The sequence below is a fragment of the Pristiophorus japonicus genome, chromosome 14, assembly GCF_044704955.1.
Source record: "Pristiophorus japonicus isolate sPriJap1 chromosome 14, sPriJap1.hap1, whole genome shotgun sequence".
NCBI classification, from domain to species: domain Eukaryota; kingdom Metazoa; phylum Chordata; class Chondrichthyes; family Pristiophoridae; genus Pristiophorus; species Pristiophorus japonicus.
In genome coordinates this window covers 14806817-14825416 of record NC_091990.1, presented here as the reverse complement: position 1 = coordinate 14825416, position 18600 = coordinate 14806817, and the positions used below count along the sequence as shown (strand labels likewise).

The 18600-nt window shown below is 42.2% G+C and overlaps 1 protein-coding gene and 1 long non-coding RNA gene across 6 annotated transcripts in view; one reads left to right on the top strand and one right to left on the bottom strand.

The window, feature by feature from the left end:
• mecr (mitochondrial trans-2-enoyl-CoA reductase) overlaps positions 1 to 11574 on the bottom strand; it is a 103829-nt gene extending 92255 nt beyond the window's left edge. Inside the window, exons 1-3 of one of the 5 annotated variants that reach the window (XM_070898926.1) lie at positions 11298 to 11356; positions 3979 to 4094; positions 2563 to 2660 (exon numbers count right to left, since the gene is read on the bottom strand). In XM_070898926.1, the coding sequence (XP_070755027.1) occupies positions 2563 to 2608 (46 nt within the window). In that variant the 5' untranslated portion in view covers positions 2609 to 2660; positions 3979 to 4094; positions 11298 to 11356. Of the gene's footprint in view, positions 1 to 2562; positions 2661 to 3978; positions 4095 to 11297 lie in introns of all 5 variants that reach the window. The other 4 variants (XM_070898925.1, XM_070898924.1, XM_070898922.1 and 1 more) reach the window with 4 other exon arrangements.
• LOC139279741 (uncharacterized) overlaps positions 11559 to 18600 on the top strand; it is a 63441-nt gene continuing 56399 nt past the window's right edge. The window contains exon 1 of the long non-coding RNA XR_011596518.1: positions 11559 to 11768. This is a non-coding gene — a long non-coding RNA (uncharacterized lncRNA). The remainder of the gene's footprint in view (positions 11769 to 18600) is intronic.

Below are 18600 nucleotides of genomic sequence, written 5' to 3'. Positions count from 1 at the left end.
ATGCTGACTTGGACCTATCATGCCACCTCTTTTCAAATGCACTGCTATGACATCCTTAATAATTGATTCCATCATTTTACCCACTACCGATGTCAGGCTGACCGGTCTATAATTCCCTGTTTTCTCTCTCCCTCCTTTTTTAAAAAGTGGGGTTACATTGGCTACCCTCCACTCTATAGGAACTGATCCAGAGTCAATGGAATGTTGGAAAATGACTGTCAATGCATCCACTATTTCCAAGGCCACCTCCTTAAGTACTCTGGGATGCAGTCCATCAGGCCCTGGGGATTTATCGGCCTTCAATCCCATCAATTTCCCCAACACAATTTTCCGGCTAATAAGGATTTCCCTCAATATGAAGTATTGATTTATTTTGGTGCCTTCCAAAATATATGTGGGAAATCTGTGACATTTCATTGTGCAATAAAGCACATTTTAAGTGCTAAGAACACAGAAACATGCCATTAACAACCAGAAAATCTTAACACTACAAATACTTTTGGGACAAATTACAGTAAAATATTCCCTTACTGAATTTCTGTATTTTTTTAATATAAAACAGCAGCAAATGCAGATATAAAGAATACTGTACAGATTTAACACTTGAACTTTAGCAATTTATTTTTGCTGGTTAATTAAAAACTTTGTTAAAAAATTATTTGATCAGTCCAATTTTATTTTCTCCCCTGTTCCTCCTTTCCCAGAAGTGCTGGCTTTTGCTGGGTACAGTTACACAGGAGCTTGCAGCCTCCTTGTATCTTATGCAAGTGGCCATTCTTCACGTCTGGAGAGGCTATTCACTCATACCAGGAGGCTTGGTTGAGCTTGAAATGTGTATATACACACACACACACACACACACACACTTTTCAGCTTGGTTGGAGGGGGGGCGGGGAAGGGAAGGAGCAAAAGGTCTCTGGATACAAATAGCGAACATAATCCTTGATCGCATTTTGCCCCTGCCAATCTGTATGGCACCAGCAGTCAATTTTCAATACAAATTCATTAAGAGGATTAGGGGCAATGATCTAGATTTTTTAAGGTGAGGAAATTGCCGGAACTATTTCTCTTTCAGTTTAAGCATTGAAGTCAGAGGCCTACAATCCTCTTGATTAATTTGGAATGACTAAGAATTTAAATAATGAATGAATAGTATCAGCTGTGGCTCAATGGGTAGCACTCTCGCCTCGGAGTTAGAAGGTTGTGGGTTTAAGCCCCACTCCAGAGATTTGAGCATAAAAATGTAGGCTGACATTCCAGTGCAGTACTGAAGGAGTGCTGCACTGTCGCAGGTGCCATTTTTTGGATGAGACGTTAAACCAAGTCTGTTCTCTCAGGTGGATGCAAAGGATCCCATGGCACCATTTGAAGAGGAGCAGGGGGATTAATCCTTGGTGTCCTGGCTAATATTTATCCCTCAATTAACAGAGCAAAACAGATTATCTGGTCATTATCACACTGCTGTTTGAGAGAGCTTGCTGTGCACAAATTGGCTGCCGCATTTCCTACATTACAACGGTGACTACACTTCAAAAGTACTTGGCTGCAAAGCACTTTGGGACATTCAGTGGTCGTGAAAGGTGCTATATAAATGCAAGTCTTTTTTAATTAATAGTTCATTTAAAAATATGGGTTCAAAAGCATTTTCCTCAAACATGTCAAGTTGGAAGTAAGGTTGGAAGTTGGTTCCATTCCTTTGAACTGTGTTCGAATATAGATCTTAACATTGTAATTATTCATCATTCAGTTTAATTACTTTAAAATCTGTACTGGACGTACAGTAGTGAAAGGCATTGGATATTTATTTTCTTTAAACCATGCTATGGCAGGTTACATAATTCAGTTCTAAATTCAGTGGCTAACTCCTGACATCAGCAGCACGCTAAGGAAAAACTGTCATGAAATCACCTTAATATACCTTTTAAACTTCTATCAAGGCCAATGTTAGGGGAAACTGCAAGTGACTGCCAAGTATTACTTGTTCAAAACCCTACTCCTGTTGTTTAAATTTCCATTCAACCTTGTACTTTTTATAATCTTGAATATAGTGTAGCCCAATTCTGAACTTTTTCCAGTTGTTCCACACAACACAAGGCTAATGCTTATTGCAATTACAAATTTTGCTTATGAGATTGAAGGATTAAAATACAATCAACTTTGAGCATAGCTACTTATCTACAAATCAATTGGAGTTGCTTCAAGTAACTGTGAGCATCATGCCTTGCTTCGAAACAAGCTAAAAAAAAACACAAATGCAGGAAATCTGAAATAAAACCAGAAAAAGCTAAACAGGTCTGTTAGTATCTGAAAATAAAGATACGTTAACATTTTGGAATATTGAATGATCTTTCTCTTACAGATGCTGCCAGACCCTGCTACATATTTCCAGCATTTCCTTTTTCAGGTTCAGCACAAATGTTCTTTCTCAATGCTTTAAACTCAATCTAGACTTGAAGATAATTGTGATTTACTGAATGCAGAAAATGCATGTATTTAGTAAATCACAATTAATTCAAATGTGTTGTTGAAACCACTCAAGCTCAGAAACATGCACCATATTACCTTGCACCATGTTGATGTCTGAAGGATTGATGGGTGCTGCTAACATTTGGGCCCTGATATCAGAATCACCAAGCTGGGGAAGCTCGAGGTTCTCAAGCCTGCAACAATATAACAGAGCACTTCATTGAGAACAAAAATTTAGATCTATTGACATGTCCTAATTCCAGACTGAACAAATGATTTAACAACTCAAGCTTGAAAAGTACAATCCAGGTTTGTGAAATCTAATTTCCCACGAAGCACGTACCAACATTAAATGGAACATAGAGACTATAACTAAAAACAAGCCGAATCAATAAACAGACTGACTTCACGATATCGCTGAATACATTATATGTCCTTTACATTTGTGAAACATATCTTGGTTGAAATACTTCTTGATAGATTTCTTTCTTTCAAAATTATGTATGGAATACCATCGTATATACACTCATCACAAAGCACATTTAATCACAAATAACTTTTTTTCTCCAAATGAAAGCATCAGATTTCGCCATATTCTTTTTCCTTGAAGTGATTATCTTCAGGTGACTCAATGGTGTGGTTTGATTCCTATGTCAGGCTAATGGGAGACAAGTCTGATCTCTGTCAAACATACTGAGAATACCATAAACGTACGTTGTTGCAGCAGTGAAAGGAGAGCTTTACTCTGCACTTAAATGAACTATATCTGATTTGGGGGCACTAAACATTAACAATGGATGTCCAAAATGGGAAATATTCCAATTCCACACCCTATGAGCACCAAAAAAATATATACAATTATTGTACATTCCTTTTAAATGGACAAATACATTTCCATTCAATGTTCTGTGAGTTTTTAATTATTGTTTCTGCTTCAAGTACTGCTGCTCAATGTTGTCAAAAACATATACAAATGTTAAATTCACTGCAGCAAAAAAAAGTGTGGAAGAGATAAACCCTGAATTTATTCTGAAGAGCAGTTCGGATAAAGAGGCTTCACTCTATTATGGTGATAAGTCAGGATACTGTTACTAGAGGTACATGTTACTGTATCCATGAGGTGACACAACATGCTAGGCACAAAGAATGAAACAATGCCTAAAGCACAATTGGAAGAGATCTCAAGTATAAAAGTATCTTAAACTCAGGATGGTTTACCGTTTTAGAAGAAACTTCTGTGCCCATTATTTTGTATAATATACAGCACAGCAAGTGATTGGTTCCTAACTTCTATTTTAGTGTGGGATATTTGTCAAACAGACTAGATCAAACAGCTGTCTCACCTGGGTTCAATTACAACTGCTCAAAGTGCCTAATGTTGTAGAATAATATTTTATAAACAATATGAGGCTCTGTCTGACAAGAATATCATAGCTCCGACACAATTTGAAATCCCGGTTTCTTCTTCCCACGGGCGTTTGACTCAAAATAGGACAAAAGATGCGCACTTACCTTTTGGTCGAACGCTCGCCAAAGATCACGGACTCGAGGCCTCCTCTTCTTGCGTAACGGAGCGCTAAAGGTGACCAAAGGGACGGCAGCAGGGGTCTGTTACAAAAGCTGTGCTGCTAAAAGCATTTAAGAGCAACAGAGGTCCATAAAATGAATGTGAACTGCAATTACAGAAACTTGAGCACTGCAAAGAATGCCTTCAGGTTAAATCAGTGATGGACAAACACAAATACCAGACCTGTGTCCCAAATCTCTGGTGAAGGTCAAAAACAATTGCACAACATAAAGTCTCATTGGCATATGACAGGTATGCTGACATGAAATCCTGAAATAGATTACATTGAACAAACTAACAACTCGAACAGTAGCATAAACAACAAGACCATTCTGCTCTGCCGACTCATTTGGCAAAACCAGCATGTAGTTGAGCCGTGAAGTTCTGATCAAAGGATTCAATTGGCTTGACTTTCTCCGATCAACCTGCTGGACATTCCAACATGTTTTGTTTGGGTTTTTTTTGTAAATGTAGAATTTGTTAGATTGGTATTCCAAAATTATGTAAACTAGCTCGTTTGTATTTCACATCTGTTTTTCCACAATTTTAGCATTTTTTGTCCAAAGCTAAATTAGTATCTCTCAAAATCTAAATGTAAAAAGTGTCACCATCAGATTCTTCAATGCGTTTTATGGTGGATATGGCGATGCTGGATGCTTCAGTGCTGCCTCATTTTAGAGACTAAAGTGAAATTATGGCATCACACTCATTATTTGGACTTTCATAAAAGTTTCATTATGCACTCAATATTCAGCAAAATAAAAGCATTTTTGAAGAATGATTAAAAGATATCTTCATGACCCACTGAGATTTAAACTTTTAAAGAAAGAGCATCTAGAACAAAAGTGCTACAGCACTCTGCACATCGTATCAAATTAGCATAATTGAGAGAATCCAGCTGTCAGTTGGAATAAGAGCTTTAAATTTCAAAGGTTATATTGCCAAAGTATTCTGCATATGTTTAATGTTTTTTGAGCCAGTGTCCACTTTCTCAAAACACTAAAAAAAGACTGCAGTCTGTTTGTGAAGTGACCCGGAGATGCAGTAAGTTTCTAATGTGGCCAGGACTTCCAGTACTGAATACCAGTTAAACCTAGCATCACGATAGACTGGAATAATACACCATACAGCTTCAAGCTCAAGTGCTAAAAAATAGCCTCAAGGAGAAAAGGAGTCTCGCACTGCTGCATTCTGGAGTTGGAGCAGGACCCATCTCAAGTTAAACTGCCACTTTTGTACTGATTTGCAACAGTAAGCTGATGTACAATAATGCTTAATAGCAGTACAATTGCACCGCTAACATCATAGATAGTTCTTAAGACCACTGGGGAACTTTGAATTGAGTCTTTTTTTGGATGTTGAAAGAAATGATTGCTCTTTCATCTATTCACTACTAAAATGCAACTGACATTTAAATCTGGAGTGTATTGCTTTGCACAAGCATATAAGCAAACAAGTACAGAGCTCTTCTAGCAGTAGAACTCAGCACATTACTGATGCTGCTGTACATACATAAAACAGGGAATTACATATGTATGACTTGAATTTGCATATCCAATCATCTCTTGATCTAGCAAAATTTAGAAAGGTACTGCCCCATCACCCAACTAAGGGACATTCTAAACTGCAGTGAAACTTAATTCCTTAACTCTGAGCAATAACGTTGTGGGGGATTTGAGCACAGAATCGAGGGTGACATTTCAGTGCAGTGCTGAGGGAGTTGGCGACATCATTCTTCGAATGTAACATTAAAACAAGTTTGTCTGTTCCAGTAGTATAGGTGGATGTTAAAGATTCCCTGCCATTATTTGAAGGAGCGGTGAATTCTCCCAGTGCCCTGACCAACATTTGTCCCTCAACCAATGCCACCAGAAATAGATTTAAGTGAACACTGATTTCATTGCTGTTAGCTGAATCTTACTTTCCGACATAAGTAGCAACAATTCAAAACTTAATTGTATGCAAATCAAGTTAGGATGATTCTGGCAGACATGATAAAGTTTTATATAAAACACAATTTCCTGATTTATAGTGAAGGCTGTTCAAAATAATTTGTGGTTAAGGGAATTAAAACAAAAAGCGAACCAATCCAGTCCAACACTCATTTTTCTGTTGAAAATAACGACATTCAATTTTAAAGAATCTGTAAAAATTAACCAGCAGAGATATAATTTACGAATTCTTGGCACCAAGCCAGAGCTAACTTATTCCACATAGATTTCATCCCCTCAATTTAAAGCATCTATCCCCCTCCAAAGGGCCAGTTATGTTACAGGTACCAATCTTATCCGGAGTGATATGGGGCCAGCATATCCAAGTTACACCATCATCGATCTCTATACATAAATAATTGAACTCAGACCAGCTTCCCACAGGCAGTTAATTGCTAAAGTTTGGAGCAAGCCAAAGCCCTCCGGCAGTACTAAAACAAGTAAGTTTTAAAAGTTACCAGGCAACTTTTTAAACTCAGCTTCGTGTCTAACTCCAGATATACTACATCATCGAAACATAGAAAATAGGTGCAGGAGTAGGCCATTTGGCCCTTCGAGCCTGCACCACCATTCAATAAGATCATGGCTGGTCATTCACCTCAGTACCTCTTTCCTGCTTACTCTCCATACCCCTTGACCCCTTTAGCCATAAGGGCCATATCTAACTCCCTCTTGAATATATCCAATGAACTGGCATCAACAACTCTCTGCGGTAGGGAATTCCACAGGCTAACAACTCTCTGAGTGAAGAAGTTTCTCCTCATCTCAGTCCTAAATGGCTTACTCCTTATCCTTAGACTATGTCCCCTGGTTCTGGACTTCCCCAACATCGGGAACATTCTTTCTGCATTTAACCTGTCCAGTCCCGTCAGAATTTTATATGTTTCTATGAGATCCCCTCTCATCCTTCTAAACTCCAGTGAACACAGGGCCAGTCGATCCAGTCTCTCCTCATATGTCAGTCCTGCCATCCCAGGAATCAGTCTGGTGAACCTTTGCTACACTCCCCCAAATAACGAACGTCCTTCCTCAGATTAGGAGACCAAAACTGAACACAATATTCCAGGTGAGGCCTCTCTAAGGCCCTGTACAACTGCAGTAAGAACTCCCTGCTCCTATACTCAAATCCCCGAGCTATGAAGGCAAAACCATACCATTTGCCTTCTTCACCGCCTGCTGTACTTGCATGCCAACTTTCAATGACTGATGTACCATGACATTCAGGTCTCTTTGCACCTCCCCTTTTCCTAATCTGCCGCCATTCAGATAATATTCTGCCTTCGTGTTTTTGCCACCAAAGTGGATAATCTCACATATATCCACATTATACTGCATCTGCCACTTGTTTGCCCACTCACCTAACCTGTCCAAGTCACCCTGCAGCCTTTTAGCGTCCTCCTCACAGCTCACACCGCCACCCAGCTTAGTGTCATCTGCAAACTTGGAGATATTACACACAATCACTCAATTCCCTCATCCAAATCATTAATGTATATTGTAAATAGCTGGAGTCCCAGCACTGAGCCCTGCGGCATCCCACTAGTCACTGCCTGTCATTCTGAAAAGGACCCGTTTATCCCGACTCTCTGCTTCCTGTCTGCCAACCAGTTCTCTATCCATGTCAGTACATTACCCCCAATACCATGTGCTTTAATTTTGCACATCAATTTCTTGTGTGGGACCTTGTCAAAAGCCTTTTGAAAGTCCAAATACACCGCATACACCGGTTCTCCCTTGTCCACTCTACCAATTACATCCTCAAAAAATTCTAGAAGATTTGTCAAGCAGGATTTCCCTTTCATAAATCCATGCTGACTTGGACTGATCCAGTCACTGCTTTCCAAATGTGCTATTTCATCTTTAAAAATTGATTCCAACATTTTCCCCACTACTGATGTCAGGCTAACCAGTCTATAATTACCCGCCTTCTCTCTCCCTCCCTTCTTAAAACGCGGTGTTACATTAGCTACCCTCCAGTCCATAGGAACCGATCCAGAGTCGATAAACTGTTGGAAAATGACCACCAATGCATCCACTATTTCTATGGCCACTTCCTTAAGTACTCTGGGATGCAGACTATTAGGCCCCGGGGATTTATCGGCCTCCAATCCCATCAATTTCCCTAACACAATTTCCCGCCTAATAAGGATTTCCTTCAGTTCCTCCTTCTCACTAGACCCTTGGTCCCTTAGTATTTCCGAAAGGTTATTTGTGTCTTCCTTCGTGAAGACAGAACCAAAGTATTTGTTTAACTGGTCTGCCATTTCTTTGTTCCCCATTATAAATTCACCTGAATCTGACTGCAAGGGACCTACGTTTGTCTTCACTAATCTTTTTCTCTTCACATATCTATAGAAGCTTTTGCAGTCATTTTTTATGTTCCCAGCAAGCTTTTTCTCAGACTCTAATTTCCCCCTCCTAATTAAACCCTTTGTCCTCCTCTGCTGTCTCATAAAATTCTCCCAGTCCTCAGGTTTGCTGCTTTTTCTGGCCAATTTATATGCCTCTTCCTTGGATGTAACACTATCCTTAATTTCCCTTATTAGCCACAGTTGAGCCATCTTCCCCATTTTATTTTTGCTCCAGACAGGGATGTACAATTGTTGAAATTCATCCATGTGATCTTTAAATGTTTGCCATTGCCTATCCACCGTCAACCCTTTAAGTATCACTCGCCAGTCTATTCTAGCCAATTCACATCTCATACCATTGAAGTTACCCTTCCTTAAGTTCAGGACCCTAGTCTCTGAATTAACTGTGTCACTCTCCACCTTAATAAAGAATTCTACCATATTATGGTCACTCTTCCCCAAGGGGCCTCGCACAACAAGATTGATAATTAGTCCTTTCTCATTACACATCACCCAGTCGAGGATGGCCAGCCCTCTAGTTGGCTCCTCGACATATTGTCGAGAAAACCATCCCTAATGCACTCCAGGAAATCCTCCTCCACTGCATTGCTACCAGTTTGGTTAGCCCAATCAATATGTAGATTAGTCGTCCATGATAACTGTGTACCTTTATTGCACGCATACCTCATTTCTTGTTTAATGCTGTCCCCAACCTCACTCCTACTGTTTGGATGGTCTGTACACAACTCCCACTAGTGTTTTCTGCCCTTTGGTATTCCGTAGCTCCACCCATACAGATTCCACATTATCCAAGCTAATGTCCTTCCTTACTATTGCATTAATTTCCTCTTTAACCAGCAATGCCACCCCACCTCCTTTACCTTTCTGTCTATCCTTCCTAAATGTTGAATACCCCTGGATGTTGAGTTCCCAGCCTTGGTCACCCTGGAGCCATGTCTCCGTGATGCCAATTACATCATATCCGTTGACTGCTATCTGTGCAGTTAATTTGTCCACCTTATTGCGAATACTCCTCGCATTGAGGCACAGAGTCTTCAGGCTTGTCTTTTTAACACCCTTTGCCCCTTTAGAATTTTGTTGTAATGTGGCCCTTTTTGCTTTTAGTCTTGGGTTTCTCTGCCCTCCACTTTTACTTTTCTTCTTTCTATCTTTTGCTTCTGCCCCCATTCTACTTTCCTCTGTCTCCCTGCATAGGTTTCCATCCTCCTGCCATATTAGTTTAACTCCTCCCCAACAGCACTAGCAAACACTCCCCCAAAGACATTGGCTCCAGTCCTGCCCAGGTGCAGACCATCCGGTTTGTACTGGTCCCACCTCCCCCAGAACCAGTTCCAATGTCCCAGGAATTTGAATCCCTCCCTTCTGCACCACTCCTCAAGCCACATATTCATCCGAGCTATCCTGCGATTCCTACTCTGACTAGCACGTGGCACTGGTAGCAATCCTAAGATTACTAATTTTGAGGTCCTACTTTTTAAATTTAGCTCCGTGTGTGGAGGTAGTCCTGTAACTCTCGCCTTTATTAAAAGGTGCTGTCCGTTTACTATTTTTCCTCATTCCTGCCCCCTTCTGTGCGCCTGCTTTTACATTTGTTGCAAGACGGTTTCCATAACCCTCCTAAGCTCCAATCCAAAATATGAAGAACCAACTATTAGAGAAATAAACAGATGCATGTGACAGATTTGTAGCCCCAAGTTCTCATGGCTCTGCAATGCTGTGCCTGCTCTGCAGGTCGGGTGATTTACACCACGGTTACAGGGAAAAAGACCATGCACTGATCAGGGGCTTCAGTGCTTTGAGACAAAAGCACCACCAGTGGTTCAGAGTGAATGCCAAGTGGATGGGTGGGAGAGCAAATTGTGAGGAGGACAAAAGAAATCTGCAAAGGGACATAGACAGGCTAAGTGAGTGGGCAAAAATTTGGCAGATGGTGTATAATGTGGGAAAATATGAGGTTATCCACTGTGGCAGAGATAATAGAAAAGCAAATTATTTAAATGGAGAAAATTACAAAATGCTGCAGTACAGAGGGATCTGGGGGTCCTTGTGCATGAAACACAAAAAGTTAGTATGCAGGTACAGCAAGTAATCAGGAAGGGAAATAGAATGTTGGCCTTTATTGCAAAAGGGATCGAGTATAAAAGCAGAGAAGTCCTGCGACAACTGTACAGGGTATTGGTGAGGCCACACCTAGAGTACTGCATACAGTTTTAGTCTCCGTATTTAAGGAAGGATATACTTGCATTGGAGGCTAGTCAGAGAAGGTTCACTAGATTGATTTGGGAGATGAGGGGATTGACTTATGAAGATAGGTTGGACCTATACTCATTTTAGTCAAGAATGTCAGGTGATCTTATCAAATCATATAAGGTAATGAGGGGGCTTGACAAGGTGGATGCAGAGAGGATATTTCCACTCATAGGAGAATCTAAAACTCGGGGACATAGTCTCAGAATAAGGGGCCACCCATTTAAAACTGAGATGAAGAGGAATTTGGCTTGTAAATCTATGGCATTCTCTGCCCCAGAGAGTTGTGGAGGCTGGGTCACTGAATATATTTAAGGTGGAGATAGACAGATTTTTGCGCAATAAGGGAATAAAGGGTTATGGGGAGCGGGCAGGGAAGTGGAGCCGAGTCCATGATCAGATCAGCCATGATCTTATTAAATGGCGGAGCAGGCTCGAAGGGCCGAACGGCCTACTCCTGCTCCTGTTTCTTATGTTTTTACAGGGGGTTTAACTGGGCGACAAATGTTGCCAGCTTGTACCACGCTGCGACCAACGGGCCGTACTACACTAACCGGCCGGCGGAGTCCGGTGTGGCCAGGACCTGACCTGGCAGCTTTTGTCTCTGCAGAGTTACAGTTAGTGCAGGTTGTGCTCTGAATTACTGTCCCTTACTGGATGACACGGAGCGCCTCGCCATGCTTGTGGTAAACCAGAGCTTCACACCGTCCCCGCGCCGCTGCTGAGCTGGCCAAAGCTCGGCCCTGTAACCTGCACGGAAACACCGAAGTCTCGACCGCCGGCTGCGGCCTGGTGAAACCCAGCGCCCGGCCGCACACTCTCCTCAAAGCCATGACCGCGTTTCCCGGGCAACGGCCGGCGCCTTCCGAGGACCACTCCGGCAACGTCGGGCGCGGTGAAATGACGTCACGGACACCGAACGGGCAATCTATATTAAAACATATTATATAAATCATACTCTTTTCACTTTGGTAAAATGTTACTGAAAAACCTATGTGCAACAACAACTTCCATTTAAATAGCGCCTTTAACGGAGTAAAACGGCCTGAGATGGCGCTCCATATGAACGTTATCGGACGAAATTTGACACCGAGTTACATGAGGAGATGTTAGGGCAGGGACAAGGTAGGTTTTATGGAGCATCTTAAAGGAGCGAGAGGCGGGGTGGGGGGAGAGAGAGAGAGAGAGAGAGAGAGATTAATAGGTTTGGGGAGGGGATTCCAGAGCTTAGGGCCCAGGCACAGAACTTCAGGATTGTACAAGAGGTCAGAATTGGCGGAGGGTAGGATTGGAGGAGGTTATTGAAATTGGGAGGGGCGAGGCCATGGAGGGATTTGAAAACAAGGATGAGAACTTTAAAATCGGGAGTACAATATTACATCGCAATCCTGCCTCAACCTGTGTGGTTTTAGGTTAATTTTTATTTTCAACTTGCGTTTATATAGCATCTTTAGCATAGAAAAACATCTCCAGGCACTTCACAAAGATGTAAACAAAAAATGGTAGTTGAGCCCAAGAAGGCGATATTATGAGCAGTGACCAGAGGCTGGTCAGTGTGGGTTTTAAGGAGGAAATTCCAGAATGTGGGGCTGAACAGCTGAAGGCATGGCCATCAATTGTGGGACAGAGAGGTGGGGGGAGAATGCACCAGATGCCAGAGTCAGAGCAGCTGAAAGTTTGAAAGAGGGGGCTGGTGTGGGGACGGTTGTAGCGCTGTAGAGTCTAGAGGAGTCCGTGTTCCACCTATATGTTGAAGGGGCTGCTCCTCAATTTCTGGTTGCACTTCAGTCCCACACTCCTGATCTTTGGGCACCCTGTGCGGAGGGGAGCGGGTAGGTCCGAAGGCCTCCTCGTAGGACTGCTCCTGGGCACGGCCAAGGGTGCTATCAGCCGGTCCAGGCAGCGGGCAGTCGAGGGGGTCATTCAACCTGACTGTCTGCCTCTCTTCCACGGTTACATCCAAGCCAGGTTGTCCCTGGAGATGGAGCACGCGGTGTGCACCGGTACGCTCGAGGCCTTCCGCGAGAGGTGGATGCCGGAGGGACTGGAGTGCTTCATCACCTCCGGCAACCAAATTTTAATTTGAATCACATGTCTAAAGTTTAATTTGTTTCTTAAGTTTGTCGGTTTTAGTGTCCCCCTGCCCCCACCCCCCCCCCCCACGCCCTTTAACCAGAGGACACTTGTTTACAGATACAACAAAAATAGTTGTCGGGCCGTAGAAAGTTCCAGAAATAAAGAGGGTCGAGGCCATGAAGAGATTTGAACACTAGAATGAGAATTTTAAATCTAAGGTGTTGTGAGACCAGGAGCACATGTAGGTCAGCGAATACATGGGTGATGGGTGAGTGGGACTTGGTGTTGCATAGGATATGGCAGCAGAATTTTGAATTTTATGGGTTATGGTGGGTGGAGTTCCAAAGGCTAGGCAATTGAGAGTTTTGAAGTGCCTTAGGGGGATATAGCAAGGTTGAGATGGTGTCCATGAATATGGGTAGGAAGGTTTTTATGGAAACAGAGGTTTAAGGAGTTCAGGAAAGTAATGAGTTCAGAGGACAGTGGGAACTGAGATGAATATTGAAATCACTACGGGTAAGGAGTCACTGCGTGAGGGAAATTTGGAGAGGATATCTTGAGGAGAAACTCGAGGTCGAACTTGGAGATGCTGTAGACAATGAAGATTTTAAAAGAAAGGCGAGAAGGATGGAACAATATGAGGTGCTTGAAGGAGGAGAAAGTGCCAGAGAAGTAGGAGTGGAGACCAAAGTGTGACTTAGTGATAATGGCCACACCGCTAGATCAGCACATTGGGTAAGGCCGTTGGTGGAAAGTATGGCCAGGGAAGGAAGCTGGCCATACTTTCCACCAACCTGTGAGCCAAGTTTCAGTCAAATCCAGGATGCCAATGTAATCATCCAGAATATGCTTGTGGCTAGCAAGGGCCTTGTTCATGAAAGAATAGACATTCTGGAGCAAATTGTGGAGAGGGGTGGTGATTGTTGAGAGGCTGGTAGAGCCCAAGGGAGCAGCGGTGGGTTGGGTGAGTGAGTGAGATCGAACAGACGCTCGTAAGGTTAGCCCCTAGCTGGCAAGCTGGGCAGAAAGGTGAGCGAGAAAGAACGATGAGGCAGTTGGGGTTGCTGCTTGTTGGAAGGCAGCACCAGGTGCCTCAGTGAACCCCCAGAGAATGGCAGGAGAGGCACAGAGGATAGCTGTGGGCGTACCCAAGGGGAATTCAAGCATGGAACAGTGGCAGAAGAGTTGGAAGGCAGAGGAGTAGTGCACTGCTTAAAATTGGGATTGGGGCACAAAGTACCTGAGAGGGATAATTGAAAGGTGGCATGGGTGGGTGACCGGAAGAGGATGAAACAAGAAAAAGATACGAGAAAAATAACGAGAATGGATGTAATGGAGTTAGGTCTGGAGTGGCAGCCAAATGTGCATATGAATGGAAACGAAGGAATTCAGGTTACATAGACATGGCAGAGTTAGGAGAGATGTTCCTGGTCATAAACAGAGGACAGAGAGGAGATGAACAGTCCAAAGTTAAAGTCTGAGGACGTGATGGAATGAAGTGGGCTTACAGATAGCATACAGTCAATTTGGAGTGTGCACAAGCTAATATCCACATTCAAAGACAGTTGTGGAGAGGGAGCAGACCCAGAAGCCATTCAAGATGCATGCGTGCTAGTGAATGCTGTCCAGTAGAACAAGAGGCTGAGGAGGAGTGTAGAGTTGACCGTGAGCTAGCAGAGGTTGATCCTGGGGTCCAGCTGAGGTGTGTAGTGGTGTAAACATTGCACACCAGCAGATCTGGTAGACCAACAGAGGAACAAGAACCACGAGATTGAAACCCAAAGGACGAAGAGCAGTGATGTCCTGGGAGCGAGGAAAGGATGAAGGGTGAATTCATGTCATTAATGCAGATGAGAGAGCTGGTCTGAGGGGCGCACAAAATAAGGAGCAGCAGCAGGAACTTGAGGAGCCAGTCCAACTTAGTCCAGTGCAAGGTAATGGAGGAGTTCTGAAGAGAGAGTGGAGCAGAGCAACAGAAAGCGAGCAAAACGCCGATAATTCAGTAGCATGGGAGCAGAATCCAGAGCAGGATGGAATCTGGCAGGAACAGATCCGAGCAAGCTGAACGTAAAGATCCCGGGGAGGAGCAGGAACTGAGCATGCATAAGTAGGCCTAGTAGCAGAATAGAGGCAATTCAGCAGAAAATACACTCTCAGTAGAAGGCAAACAGTAAACATATAAACATAGAAAATAGACGCAGGAGTAGGCCATTCGGTCCTTCGAGCCTGCACCGCCATTCAATAATATCATGGCTGATCATTCCCTCAGTACCCCTTTCCTGCTTTCTCTCCATACCCCTTGATCTCTTTAGCCATAAGGGCCATATCTAACTCCCTCTTGAATATATCCAATGAACTGGCATCAACAACTCTCTGCAGCAGGGAATTCCACAGGTTAACAACTCTCTGAGTGAAGACGTTTCTCCTCATCTCAGTCCAAAATGACCTACCCCTTATCCTAACACTATGTCCCCTGGTTCTGGACTTCCCCAACATCGGGAACATTCTTCCTGCAACAAACCCGTCCAGTCCCGTCAGAATCTTATACGTTTCCATGAGATCCCCTCTCATCCTTCTAAACTCCAGTGAATAAAGGCCCAGTTGATCCAGTCTCTCCTCATATGTCAGTCCAGCCATCCCTGGAATCAGTCTGGTGAACCTTCGCTGCACTCCCTCAATAGCAAAAACGTCCTTCCTCAGATTAGGAGACCAAAACTGAACACAAGGTTCCAGGTGAGGCCTCACCAAGGCCCTGTAGAACTGCAGTGAGACCTCCCTGCTCCTATACTCAAATGCCCTAGCTATGAAGGCCAACATACCATTTTCCTTCTTCACCGCCTTCTGTACCTGCATGCCAACTTTCAATGACTGATGAACCATGACACCCAGGTCTCGTTGCACCTCTTTTCCTAATCTGCCGCCATTCAGATAATATTCTGCCTTCGTGTTTTTGCCCCCAAAGTGGATAACCTCACATTTATCCACATTATACTGCATCTGCCATGCATTTGCCCACTCACCTAACCTGTCCAAATCATCCTGCAGCCTCTTAGCGTCCTCCTCACAGCTCACACCACCACCCAGTTTAGTGTCATCTGCAAACTTGGAGATATTACACTCAATTCCTTCATCTAAATCGTTAATGTATATTGTAAAGAGCTGGGGTCCCAGCACTGAGCCCTGCGACACTCCACTAGTCACTGCCTGCCATTCTGAAAAGGCCAGATGTCATCGCTAAAATGGAATTCAACCCAAGAGCGTGTGAATTTCTGCCCAGAACCAAAACAACTGCAAAGTAAAACTGAGAAGCATTGGATTGGTCAGTAGTCCAGCAGGTAAGAGCAGCAGGTGGGGGATGGGCACTACTGGCTGAAACAAATACAGTTTTTCATTAATTTAGAGGAGGTTTTATTCATTCATTAAAATATTACCTTCTGTGTATACCTGGTATACATTTAACTTTACGTGAAAGATATATTTGAGTTCTAAATGTTGCAGCAATTTTATCATTCAGCATGTTGATTAAATGTGTGTATGTGCATGTGTATGTTTATTTTTAGTGAAACATATTTTAATCAAACATATTTTAAAGTCCATCTGATTTTCTATGTCTCATTGTTAGTAAATGTTGAAAATATGCAGCAGGTCCTGTATCAGCTGTGGCTCAGTTGGTAACTCACTCGCATCCGAGTGAGAAGGCTGTTGGTTCAAGTACCACTCCAGGGACTTGAATGTCAAAATCTAGGCTGACATATCAGTGCAGTGCTGAGGGAGTGCTGCCCTGTCGGAGGTGTCATCTTTCGGATGAGACGTTAAACTGAGGCCCCATTTGGTCTCTCAGGTGAACATAAAAGATCCCATGGCACTATTTCGAAGAAGAGCAGGGGAGTTATCCCCAGTGTCCTGGTCAATATTTATCCCTCAATCAACATAACAGGAACAGATTATCTGGTCATGATCACATTGCTTTCTGTGGGAGCTTGCTTGTGTGCATATTGGCACCTAACAACCATGACTACACTTCAAAAAGTACTTCATTGGCTGTAAAACGCTTTGAGACGTCCGGTGGTCGTGATAGATGCAATTCTTTCTTTCCTCCCCTGTCCCCTTTCTGCACTTGCTTAAAACCTGTTAGATCTGAACTTTTTCCAGTTCAGACGAAAAGTCATCAACCCAAAACGTTAACTGACAGACAGGTTTTATGGAGACCCTTCACTGGAGCATGTGTCGAACACTGTAGGTTGAGACCCTTTGTAATCCTGATGGAAAATTCCAACACAAAACATTTAGCCTGTCTTTTACAGATGCTGATGGGCGTACTGTGTATTTTCAGCATTTTCTGTTTATCTTTGACTTACAGTATTTTTGGTTTTTCTTTTTTATCATAAAAGTAAAGACAAATGTATTCATTGCAGTGGGTTTGCAAGCTGAGTTGTTTTTCAAATAAAATCTCATTATAAAGATGGATGCGTTGAATATGTACAAAAGAGCAAGCTTTGAGAATCACAATCAGAGCCAATAGTTTCAGAATTGTATTTTGTTTGTACAAACTCTTAGAGCTACATTCCTCAACATTTTAAAAAGGGACCTCTGAGAAAAAATATTTTGTTATTGCTTTAAAATAATGGAGCTATTTGTTTACTTTCTGTGTATGTGTGCACATATACATGTGTTAGTATATGATTGTGTGTGGGTGTGTATGAGCACACAGTTATGGACTTGTGCATGGGAATGTCTATATGTGTGTGTATATGTGTTTAGATTGGTGTGTGTATGTGCATAGAGCCCACTCTTCATTCAAAATTGTTTAATGTGAATTAGCAACTAATTTGAATTGAAATTGTGCAAACATGCTTCCTACCGTTATTTAAATTGTTTAATTTGAACTACAAGACAACTCAATTTGTTTTCGTAAAAAAAAATCAAAAGTAACAGGATTATATTGTGGATTTATATATTTCACAATAACATAATTAAATGTATCCATTGAATTGTCTTCTATATAATTACAATAGCTAATTAAACATTTTACTTGAAAGCCTCAGCTTCTCCCAATAGTCTGGGATTGGACTTGATATTTTGTGCAGAACTGTGACTGTGCTGATTTTGGATCATGCAGGTTGAGCATATAAAGTATACCGAATATTCCAGTTGTCGTCCCACCATTCAGCCAGTTGTATTAATTCAATTTTTTGTTCAGCTACTAGCTATTTTTGCTCAGCAGCTTTTCTTCAAATAATTCTGAAAAACAAGTGGACAAACTTTGAAAGCTTTTATATATTCAGTGTTTTTTTTAAAACAGTGTGTGTGAGAGAAAATGATAGTGTCCTGATTACACACCTTTTGTAGCTTTTTCTTTGTGTTTTATAAATTTTAGAAAGTGTATTATGCTGAGGGAGGGAGGGAGTGACTAGAGTCAGAGAAAGACTGTTCTCTGACGCCCCCCCCTCCGCCCCCAACTCTTTGTGATGAGGATTGGTTGGCAAAGCTGCCAATTAAAGTTACCATCTTGAATGGAAATCCCGCCAGCCCACTATATCTCTAGGTATTGGAAGATCATGACACCTGTTTTGTTTGTTTAATTAAGCCCCCTACTGGGGAGCACAGAACGAAGAACTGCTAAGGAGACTCTCCATTGTCCTAACACTGGTGTAATATGCAAAAGTAAAAAATTATTAATGCCTGTTCCATTTTCTTTTAAGATAGCTTATTATATACATTAAAACTAAATCATTTCTAGGTAAATGTCCCAAATGTTACAGTAGGTGGATGTATGTATATTTTCCAGCCAGATCTAGTTCCTCCGCACTTGATTTTTATTTTCCTGTTTTTCAGAACTTCATTATAATTAGTCAAAAATTCCAAATTTGAAGGAAATACA